A 12,270-nucleotide genomic window follows, 5' to 3' on the forward strand; every position below is an offset into this window, starting at 1 on the left:
AGAGTCCGTCTTATGTTACCACGAGTGTGAAAGCACAACCAACATTCAAAAGTGACCAAAACATCAGCCAGAAAGCATTGGTACTGAGATGTGGTCTGTGGTCTCCACCTGCAGAACCACACCTTTATTGAGTGTGTCTTGATAATTGCCAATAATTTCCATCTGTTGTCTATTCTATTTGCACAACAGCATGCAAAATTGATTGACAAACTGTCAATGGAGTCATATTCTGTTGTTTAAGTGTTCCCTTTATTTTTTGAGCAGTGTACTTACAGCTGCATAATTAATAAGCAAGTAATACCGTTAAGCATATAAGGTAGTACCTGTGTTGTGGTGTTGTTCAAGAAAAGGTAACTGTTGTGAGTTCTGTTTTTGGGCTCCCTCTGGTGGTTACTGATGGTACTGGGTGACTTGTCTTTCCTGGGTTTCTGGGTTCCACCTGATCCATCAGCATATGGGAGTTTCCTATTTAACCTGGCTTTGCTGGCATTTCCTCGCCGGTTATCAATGTATCCAGTGTGTCTTGTTACCTCTGCTCCCTGCTCCTAGAACCTTCTGGTCAAGCTAAGTTTGGATTTTCCTGTTTTGGTGTTTTGCTTTATTTGGTTTTTAGTCCAGCCTGCAGATATGTGATTCTTGCTGCTGGTTGCTCTAGTGGGCTGAAATTGCTCCTCATGTACCATGAGTTGGCACATGAGTTCAAGTAATTTCAGGATGGTTTTTTGAAGGGTTTTTCGCTGACCGAGCAGTTCACTTTTGTATCCTCTGCTATCTAGCTTTAGCGGGCCTCATTTTGCTGAAACTGTTTTCATACTGCGTATGTGCTTTCCTCTCATTTCACCGTCATTATATGTGGGGGGCTGCTATTTCTGTGGGGGATTTCTCTGGAGGCAAGAGAGGTCTGTGTTTCTACTAATAGGGGAAGTTAGATCTTCGGCTGGAGCGAGACGTCTAGGATCATCGTAGGCACGTTCCCCGGCTACTTTTATTTGTGTGTTAGGTTCAGGGTCGCAGTCAGCTCAGGTTCCATCGCCCTAGAGCTTGTTTGTATCTGTGCTTGTCCTTTGGTGATCCCCTGCCATTGGGATCATGACAGTATAACCGGCCCACAAAGTGTTAATTGTATTGGCTGAAGTAGGAGGATAAGTAGTCTGAGGAAGTTTTTTTTTTTTTTTTTTCCTTCTCTTTCCCTCAGAGTTTGCTGCCTAGCCTTATTGCAGCCTGGCTACTTCCTCCTCCTCTTAATCTTTGAATGGCTCTGATCCCAGCTGTTTATCATGGACGTCCAGAGTTTGGCTTCCAGCCTGAATAATCTTGCCACTAAGGTTCAAAATATACAGGATTTTGTTGTACATGCTCCTATGTCTGAACCTAGAATTCCTGTCCCAGAGTTTTTTTCTGGAGATAGATCTCGTTTTCTGAATTTTAGGAACAATTGCAAGTTGTTTCTTTCTCTGAAATCTCGCTCCTCTGGAGACCCTGCTCAGCAAGTCAAGATAATTATATCTTTCCTGCGGGGTGACCCTCAGGATTGGGCATTTGCATTGGCACCAGGGGACCCTGCGTTGCTTAATGCGGATGCGTTTTTTCTGGCATTGGGTTTGCTCTATGAGGAACCTAACCAAGAGATTCAGGCTGAAAAAGCTTTGTTGGCCCTCTCTCAGGGGCAAGATGAAGCAGAAATTTATTGTCAAAAATTTCGGAAGTGGTCGGTGCCTACTCAGTGGAATGAGTGCGCTCTGGCTGCAAAGTTCAGAGATGGCCTTTCTGAGGCCATTAAAGATGTTATGGTGGGGTTCCCTGCGCCTGCTGGTCTGAATGAGTCTATGACTATGGCTGTTCAGATTGATCGGCGTTTACGGGAGCGCAAACCTGTGCATCATTTGGCGGTGTCGTCTGAACCGTCACCTGAGATAATGCAATGTGATAGAATTCAGTCCAGAAGTGAACGGCAAAAGTATAGGCGGAAAAAAGGGTTGTGCTTTTATTGTGGTGATTCAGCTCATGTTATATCAGCATGCTCTAAACGCACAAAAAAGGTTGATAAGTCTGTTGCCATTAGTACTTTACAGTCTAAGTTCATTCTGTCTGTGACTCTGATTTGTTCATTATCATCCATTTCCGTCGATGCCTATGTGGATTCAGGCGCTGCCCTGAGTCTTATGGATTGGTCATTTGCCAATCGCTGTGGGTTTAGTCTGGAGCCTCTGGAAGTCCCTATTCCTTTGAAGGGAATTGACTCTACACCTTTGGCTATGAATAAACCTCAGTACTGGACACAAGTGACCATGCGTATGACTCCCGTTCATCAGGAGGTGATTCGCTTCCTGGTACTGTATAATTTGCATGATGTTCTAGTACTTGGTCTGCCATGGTTACAAACTCATAATCCAGTCCTTGACTGGAAAAAAATGTCTGTGTTAAGCTGGGGTTGTCAGGGGGTTCATGATGATGCACCTCCGATTTCTATCGCTTCATCTACTCCTTCTGAGATTCCTGTGTTTTTGTCTGACTATCGGGATGTTTTTGAGGAGCCTAAGCTCAGTTCGCTTCCTCCTCACAGGGATTGCGATTGTGCTATAAATTTAATTCCAGGCAGTAAATTTCCTAAAGGTCGTTTGTTCAATCTGTCAGTGCCAGAGCATACTGCTATGCGGGATTATGTTAAGGAGTCCTTGGAAAAGGGACATATTCGTCCATCTTTGTCCCCTTTGGGAGCAGGTTTTTTTTTCGTGGCCAAAAAAGATGGTTCCTTGAGGCCTTGTATAGATTATCGTCTTTTGAATAAGATTACCGTAAAATATCAGTATCCTTTGCCATTGTTGACTGATTTGTTTGCTCGCATTAAGGGGGCTAAATGGTTCACTAAGATTGATCTTCGGGGTGCGTATAATCTTATACGAATAAAGCAAGGTGATGAGTGGAAAACCGCATTTAATACGCCTGAGGGCCATTTTGAGTATTTGGTAATGCCTTTTGGACTTTCTAATGCTCCTTCAGTCTTCCAGTCCTTTATGCACGATATTTTCCGTGAATATCTGGATAAATTTATGATTGTGTATTTGGATGATATTTTGGTTTTTTCTTATGACTGGGAGTCTCATGTTCAGCAGGTCAGGAAGGTGTTTCAGGTCCTGCGGGCCAATTCCTTGTTTGTAAAAGGCTCAAAGTGTCTCTTTGGAGTCCAGAAGATTTCTTTCTTGGGGTATATTTTTCCCCTTCTACTATTGAGCTGGATCCCGTCAAGGTTCAGGCTATTTGTGACTGGACGCAGCCTACATCTCTTAAGAGTCTACAGAAGTTCTTGGGCTTTGCTAATTTCTATCGTCGTTTTATAACTAATTTTTCTAGTGTTGTTAAGCCTTTGACGGATTTGACTAAGAAGGGTGCTGATGTTGCTAATTGGTCTCCTGCGGCTGTGGAGGCCTTTCAGGAACTTAAGCGCCGGTTTTCTTCTGCTCCTGTGTTGCGTCAGCCAGATGTTTCGCTCCCTTTTCAGGTTGAGGTTGATGCTTCCGAGATTGGAGCGGGGGCGGTTTTGTCACAGAGAAGCTCCGATGGCTCAGTGATGAAGCCATGCGCGTTTTTTTCTAGAAAGTTTTCGCCGGCTGAGCGGAATTATGATGTTGGTAATCGGGAACTTTTGGCCATGAAGTGGGCATTTGAGGAGTGGCGTCATTGGCTAGAGGGTGCTAGACATCGTGTGGTGGTCTTGACTGATCACAAAAATTTGATTTACCTTGAGTCTGCCAGGCGTCTGAATCCTAGACAGGCTCGTTGGTCACTGTTTTTCTCTCGTTTCAATTTTGTGGTTTCATACCTGCCAGGTTCAAAGAATGTGAAGGCGGATGCTCTTTCTAGGAGTTTTGTGCCTGACTCCCTTGGAAATTCTGAGCCCTCTGGTATCCTTAGGGATGGGGTGATTATGTCTGCTGTCTCCCCAGACTTGCGACGTGCTTTGCAGGAGTTTCAGGCGGGTAAACCTGATCGTTGTCCGCCTGAGAGACTGTTTGTTCCGGATAATTGGACCAGTAGAGTCATCTCCGAGGTCCATTCTTCTGCGTTGGCAGGTCATCCTGGAATATTTGGTACTAGAGACTTGGTGGCCAGGTCTTTTTGGTGGCCTTCCTTGTCGAGGGATGTGCGTTCTTTTGTGCAGTCTTGTGAGGTTTGTGCTCGGGCTAAGCCTTGCTGTTCTCGGGCCAGTGGATTGTTGTCACCTTTGCCTATCCCGAAGAGGCCTTGGACGCACATTTCCATGGACTTTATTTCGGATCTCCCTGTCTCTCAAAAAATGTCCGTCATCTGGGTTGTGTGTGATCGCTTTTCTAAAATGGTTCATCTGGTACCCTTGCCTAAGTTGCCTTCCTCCTCTGAGTTGGTCCCTCTGTTTTTTCAGAATGTGGTTCGTTTGCATGGGATTCCTGAGAACATCGTTTCTGACAGGGGATCCCAGTTTGTGTCTAGATTTTGGCGGACGTTCTGTGCTAAGATGGGCATTGATTTGTCCTTTTCGTCTGCATTCCATCCTCAGACGAATGGCCAGACTGAACGAACTAATCAGACCTTGGAAACTTATTTAAGGTGTTTTGTTTCTGCTGATCAGGATGACTGGGTTACCTTTTTGCCGCTGGCCGAGTTTGCCCTTAATAATCGGGCTAGTTCTGCTACCTTGGTTTCTCCTTTCTTTTGTAATTCAGGGTTTCATCCTCGTTTTTCCTCTGGTCAGGTGGAACCTTCTGATTGTCCTGGAGTGGACATGGTGGTGGATAGGTTGCACCGGATTTGGAGTCATGTGGTGGACAATTTGAAGTTGTCCCAGGAGAAGGCTCAGCAGTTTGCTAATCGCCGTCGCCGCGTGGGTCCTCGACTTCTTGTTGGTGACTTGGTGTGGTTGTCTTCTCGTTTTGTTCCTATGAAGGTCTCTTCTCCTAAGTTCAAGCCTCGGTTCATCGGTCCCTATAGGATCTTGGAAATTCTTAACCCTGTGTCGTTTCGTTTGGATCTCCCGGCATCGTTTGCTATTCATAATGTGTTCCATCGGTCGTTGTTGCGGAAGTATGAGGTACCTGTTGTTCCTTCGCTTGAGCCTCCTGCTCCAGTGCTGGTGGAGGGAGAATTGGAGTATGTTGTGGAGAAGATCTTGGATTCTCGTGTTTCCAGACGGAAACTCCAGTATTTGGTCAAGTGGAAGGGTTATGGTCAGGAGGATAATTCTTGGGTGGTTGCCTCGGATGTTCATGCTGATGATTTGGTTCGCGCTTTTCATAGGGCTCATCCTGGTCGCCCTGGTGGTTCTCGTGAGGGTTCGGTGACCCCTCCTCAAGGGGGGGTTACTGTTGTGAGTTCTGTTTTTGGGCTCCCTCTGGTGGTTACTGATGGTACTGGGTGACTTGTCTTTCCTGGGTTTCTGGGTTCCACCTGATCCATCAGCATATGGGAGTTTCCTATTTAACCTGGCTTTGCTGGCATTTCCTCGCCGGTTATCAATGTATCCAGTGTGTCTTGTTACCTCTGCTCCCTGCTCCTAGAACCTTCTGGTCAAGCTAAGTTTGGATTTTCCTGTTTTGGTGTTTTGCTTTATTTGGTTTTTAGTCCAGCCTGCAGATATGTGATTCTTGCTGCTGGTTGCTCTAGTGGGCTGAAATTGCTCCTCATGTACCATGAGTTGGCACATGAGTTCAAGTAATTTCAGGATGGTTTTTTGAAGGGTTTTTCGCTGACCGCGCAGTTCACTTTTGTATCCTCTGCTATCTAGCTTTAGCGGGCCTCATTTTGCTGAAACTGTTTTCATACTGCGTATGTGCTTTCCTCTCATTTCACCGTCATTATATGTGGGGGGCTGCTATTTCTGTGGGGGATTTCTCTGGAGGCAAGAGAGGTCTGTGTTTCTACTAATAGGGGAAGTTAGATCTTCGGCTGGAGCGAGACGTCTAGGATCATCGTAGGCACGTTCCCCGGCTACTTTTATTTGTGTGTTAGGTTCAGGGTCGCGGTCAGCTCAGGTTCCATCGCCCTAGAGCTTGTTTGTATCTGTGCTTGTCCTTTGGTGATCCCCTGCCATTGGGATCATGACAGGTAACAACAATTTAAGACATCAATAAAAACGTTAACAATAACAACGAATGTTTCAATTAAAGACGTACATAATCTTGAGGAAAACTTAGGGGTAGATTTTGTTCCAGCGAGCCAATTTTTTAGAGAATTTAGCGTGATTGTCATTGGCTATTACAAATTTAAATTCATAGGATCTATGAAGAGAGATTTTTTCAATTAAGTATCTGAATTTTGGGGGAAATTAATCCTTCCAGTGGAAAGCAATTGGGTTTTTAACCACAAGTAGAACGTGCATAATTATGGATCTTATGTCTGGCTTGAAGTCTTCTAGGTCAAAAGATAGCAGCGCCAGCTGTGGAGAGAGATCAATGATTGTGCCTGCTTATTTATTAACAAGAGTGGAGGTTTGAGACCAAAGTGGTTTTATTTTGGGGCACTTCCAGAAAACATGGAAAACATCTCCATGGTAACCGTAATTCCTTCAACATAACGAGGAGTGTTCTGGATTAAGATATGCTAGTCTTGCAGGAGTATAGTACCACCTTGATATGAGCTCATAATGTGTTTCTTGTAGTGTCATGGATAAGTTTGAAGCTTAAGTGAATGATAAAGCGTCTTCCCATTTTTCAAGACAGAAGGGAATCTTCAGATCTTTTTCCCATTTAGCCATGTATGCGTTCTTTGTCATCTCACTGTCATGGTTGAACCAATCATTAATATAACTATGACTCCAGAAAATCCTGTGACTGATTTAGCATAGGAGATTTACTGTTGCTTCAGAGAAATTAGTTTTTTTTCTGGAGAAAGACTTGGATTTGATCTCTGAGGATTGTGTACTGGATAAATAGCGAAGACGGGAGGTTATATTTAATTTTTAAGTCACTGTATTTAGAAAAGTTCTTTCCGTCATGTACATCGCCCAGTTTTTTAATACCTTTTTCTTACGAAATTGAGGGGAGTGCCTGGTGGTCAAATGATAGAATGAGAGAAAGGTGTAGTTTTTTTAAGATGTTCATTCTAGGAGTTCCTCTTTTTGGTTTGGACAGTTTTTTTTCCAAACATGAGTAACTGCCAGGAAGACAGGATGGGAGATTGAGCTGAGACAATAGTTTGTTAAAGTTTTGAATATTAAGTTGCTTGGATGTCTATTGTTATTTAGCACAGTTTCTAGATCCATTCATGCCGGCGGTTTGTCATGTGACAACCAATGGGTATTAATTACTTGATTCTAACAATCATTTACACATTCCATGTATGGCGAAATTCACATGTCAAGTAATTGTTTGCTTGAATCAGTTTTCAATAGACTTCAATGTAAAAAAAGGTTGCAATCCATTTTTTCTATATAGACAAAAAAGTTGTGTCTGATAATTTTGTCCTATTAGGAGATAAGCCACTGTATTGCCAGCTTAACCCCTTCACGAACTTGGGATTTTCCGTTTTTGCTTTTTGCTCCCCTTCTTACCAGAGCCATAATTTTTTTATTTTTCAATATGGCGATATGATGGCTTGTTTTTTTTTGCAGGATGAGTTGTACTTTTTGAACAACACCATTTATTTTAAAATTCCAAGTGCTGTCAAATTGCAAAAAAGTGCAATTCCAAAATTGCTTTTTGGGCTTTTTTTTTTTTTTTTTTTTACCATATTCATTAAATGCTAAAAGTGACCTGCCATTATGACTCTCCAAATCATTATGATTTTGAGATACCAAACATGTATAGATTCTTTTTTATTTAAGTGATAAAAAAATTCCAAAATTTGTAAGAAACCATTTTCCGAGATCAGTAGTGCCTCCATTTTTCGTCTCGTGTTCTGGGGCTGGGTGAGGGCGTTTTTTATGTGCACCAAGCTGATGTTTTTATTGATACCATTTTGGGATAGATACAATGTTTTGATCTCCCGTTATTGTATTTTATTGCAATGTTGCGGTGACTAAAAAATGGAATTCTGGCATTTTGATGTTTCTTCTCATTATGCGGTTTAAGCGATACCATATGTGTTTTTTCTGTTTTTTATTGTTTGTTTTATTTTGAATGGGGCAAAAGGGAGGTGATTTTAACTTTTATATATTTTTTTTACATTTTTTAAAGATTTTTTAAGACATTTCTACTTTTCACTGGCTTCAAAAGTTCCCTTCAGACCTGCTATGTGTAGCAGAAATCATCATCTCCTATGAATGCCGGCCACGGGCGGCATTCATGGGAGATCTACAATGACAAGCACGGGAGTCTTCTGCAAACCCCCAGTTGTCATGCCAACTTATTGACGACCTGCAATCATTTGACAGAGGTGCCGATGTGAGGGGTTTGTGACGAGTGGCCACTTTGCATGAGTTAAATGCCACTATCAGAGATTGACAATGGCATTTAACATTTTAACAGCCACAGGTGGATCGCGATTCCACCAGCGGCAGATAGAGGCACATCAACTGTCTTGAGCCGGAAAGATGCGGGCTCAGTGCTAGAGCCTGCATAAAAAGGAGGGATACAACCTATGACGTACCTATACATTATGGGTCATTAAGGAGTTAAAGGGTTTTTCTACTAAATGCACAACCCCTTCTCAATTCCTATATTCCCCTGTATAAGATAAAAATGGCTTTTACTCACCTTCTGTGTCATCACCTTTCCAGCGATGATGGCACATGTGCCATACAGCCAATCAGCTGCCACTTCACTTCCTTTGGATGAAACTGACACCTAGAAGAAGTGAGACCTGCTGCTGTTTTCTGACTTCATTGGAATGTCAGTTACATCCAGTCTATGAGTGAGTGAAGCACCTGCTGATCGGCTGCACGGCTCACATCATATAACATCTGAGAGAGGCAGGGCCGCCATTACTGGATTTGTGTTGACACCGGACAAGTGGCAGTTTAGAAAAAATGTTAAAATTTTCATGAACTGTGGTCTACAACAATTCCAAACTTCACGTGTCTGGTATTTAATGCAAAGTACATGTTTAATATTTTTTTGCTTTTTTTATACTTACGCTTTTGTGTAGTTCAAGATGAAGTCAACTCCCTTTTCGCTATCAAACTGTATGTCAGGGGGCAAATCACTATGAGAGTGGGCATCAATACTCAATGGGAAGCCAGGATGCCATTCTTTCCATCTGTGGAATGTAAGTTCACTATTAACATTAGAAGATAATCTCAATAGTAAAATCCAAATGTTATAAAATAAAAGATAAAAGGTACGCTGATATAATCAATCGATGTTTCACTAATGTTATGTTATCATATGGTTTCTGTGCATGTTAGGTGTTTGGGCCTTAGCTGCTTGGTGAGACTCAAAGTTTCAAAAAGTCATCCTATTAAAGCACCATTACAATCAATTTCTAAAGGAATGTGTTAGGGCAGACCTGGGCAAAGTGCTGCCCGCGTGCCACATCCGACCCTCTGGCTGTCTCAGTCCGGCCCACGGACCGAGACAGCCGTAGGGCTGGAAACCTGAGGTCCGCGGGCCACACCGTGCCCACCTGCTTGCTTGCTGTCTCCCGCAGTCAGCATAGGTGATCTATAGGGGTGAACATGGGGATTCTATGGGGTGAACATGTGGATTTTATGGGGGTGAACATGGGGATTCTATGGGGTGAACAGGTGGATTTTATGGAGGTGAACATGGGTATTCTATGGGGTGAACATGGGGATTCTATGGGGTGAACATGGGGATTCTATGGAGTGAACATGGAGATTCTATGGGGTGAACATGGGGATTCTATGGGGTGAACATGGGGATTCTATGGGGTGAACATGTGGATTTTATGTGGGTGAACATGGGGATTCTATGGGGTGAACAGGTGGATTTTATGGAGGTGAACATGGGTATTCTATGGGGTGAACATGGGGATTCTATGGGGTGAACATGGGGATTCTATGGAGTGAGCATGGAGATTCTATGGGGTGAACATGGGGATTCTATGGGGTGAACATGGGGATTCTATGGGGTGAACATGGGGATTCTATGGGGGGTGAACATGGGGATTCTATGGGGGTGAACATGGGGATTCTATGGGGTGAACATGGGGATTCTATGGGGATGACATGCAGCACATGGGGAGGATATGGAGGTGTCATGCTGCACACGGGGAGATTATGGGGGTGTCATACTGCAAACGGGGAGGCTATGGGGGTGTCATGCTGCACACGGGGAGGCTATGGGGGTGTCATGCTGCACATGGGGAGGCTATAGGGGTATCATGCTGCACATGGGGAGGCAATGGGTGTGACATGCTGCATATGGTGAGGCTATGGGTGTGACATGCTGCACATGGGGAGGCTATGTGAAGGCTGTATACTGTCATGCAATAAATGGGAAGGCTGTGTGGGGCTGGAAACCTGAGGTCCGCGGGCCACACCGTGCCCACCTGCTTGCTTGCTGTCTCCCGCAGTCAGCATAGGTGATCTATAGGGGTGAACATGGGGATTCTATGGGGTGAACATGTGGATTTTATGGGGGTGAACATGGGGATTCTATGGGGTGAACAGGTGGATTTTATGGAGGTGAACATGGGTATTCTATGGGGTGAACATGGGGATTCTATGGGGTGAACATGGGGATTCTATGGAGTGAACATGGAGATTCTATGGGGTGAACATGGGGATTCTATGGGGTGAACATGGGGATTCTATGGGGTGAACATGGGGATTCTATGGGGGTGAACATGGGGATTCTATGGGGTGAACATGGGGATTCTATGGGGTGAACATGGGGATTCTATGGAGTGAACATGGAGATTCTATGGGGTGAACATGGGGATTCTATGGGGTGAACATGGGGATTCTATGGGGTGAACAGGTGGATTTTATGGAGGTGAACATGGGTATTCTATGGGGTGAACATGGGGATTCTATGGGGTGAACATGGGGATTCTATGGAGTGAGCATGGAGATTCTATGGGGTGAACATAGGGATTCTATGGGGTGAACATGGGGATTCTATGGGGTGAACATGGGGATTCTATGGGGGGTGAACATGGGGATTCTATGGGGTGAACATGGGGATTCTATGGGGTGAACATGGGGATTCTATGGAGTGAACATGGAGATTCTATGGGGTGAACATGGGGATTTTATGGGGTGAACATGGGGATTCTATGGGGTGAACATGTGGATTTTATGGGGGTGAACATGAGGATTCTATTGGGTGAACAGGTGGATTTTATGGAGGTGAACATGGGTATTCTATGGGGTGAACATGGGGATTCTATGGGGTGAACATGGGGATTCTATGGAGTGAACATGGAGATTCTATGGGGTGAACATGGGAAGCCTATGGGGTGAACATGGGGATTCTATGGGGTGAACATGGGGATTCTATGGGGTGAACATGGGGATTCTATGGGGTGAACATGGGGATTCTATGGGGTGAACATGGGGATTCTATAGGGTGAATATGGGGATTCTATGGGGTGAACATGGGGATTCTATAGGGTGAACATGGGAATTCTGTGGGGGTCAACATGAGGATTCTATGTGGTGAACATGGTTATTCTATAGGGGTGAACATGGGGATTCTATGGGGTGAACATGGGGATTCTATGGGGGTGAACATGGGGATTCTATGGGGTGAACATGGGGATTCTTGGGGATGACATGCAGCACATGGGGAGGATATGGAGGTGTCATGCTGCACACGGGGAGATTATGGGGGTGTCATACTGCAAACGGGGAGGCTATGGGGGTGTCATGCTGCACACGGGGAGGCTATGGGGGTGTCATGCTGCACATGGGGAGGCTATAGGGGTATCATGCTGCACATGGGGAGGCAATGGGTGTGACATGCTGCATATGGTGAGGCTATGGGTGTGACATGCTGCACATGGGGAGACTATGTGAAGGCTGTATACTGTCATGCAATAAATGGGAAGGCTGTGTGGGGCTCAATCAGTATATGGGGAGACTGTGGGGGAGCCTCATGCAGTCTATGGGAGGCTGTGTGGGGCCTCATTCAGTATGTGGAGAGACTGTGGGGCTCATGCTGTATATAAGAAGGCTGCGTGGGGCTCATGCAGTTTATGGGGAGGCTGTGTGGGGCCTCATGCAGTATATGGGGATACTGGGGCTCATGCAGTACATGGGGAGGCTGTGTGGGGCTTATGCTGTACATGGGGAGGCTTTGTGGGGCTCATGCTGTTCACAGGGAGGCTGTGTAGGGCTTATGCTGTACATGGGGAGGCTTTGTGGTGCTCATGCTGTACATGGGGAGGCTGTGT

At 44.7% G+C, this 12,270-nt stretch overlaps 1 protein-coding gene across 1 annotated transcript in view; it reads right to left on the reverse strand.

Moving 5' to 3' along the window:
- ALOX5 (arachidonate 5-lipoxygenase) overlaps positions 1 to 12,270 on the reverse strand; it is a 123,432-nt gene that overhangs the window by 57,414 nt on the left and 53,748 nt on the right. The window contains exon 4 of the mRNA XM_069753372.1: positions 9,046 to 9,168. Within this exon, the coding sequence (XP_069609473.1) occupies positions 9,046 to 9,168 (123 nt within the window). The remainder of the gene's footprint in view (positions 1 to 9,045; positions 9,169 to 12,270) is intronic.

The sequence above is a fragment of the Ranitomeya imitator genome, chromosome 2 (genome assembly GCF_032444005.1).
Source record: "Ranitomeya imitator isolate aRanImi1 chromosome 2, aRanImi1.pri, whole genome shotgun sequence".
NCBI classification, from domain to species: Eukaryota; Metazoa; Chordata; class Amphibia; order Anura; family Dendrobatidae; genus Ranitomeya; species Ranitomeya imitator.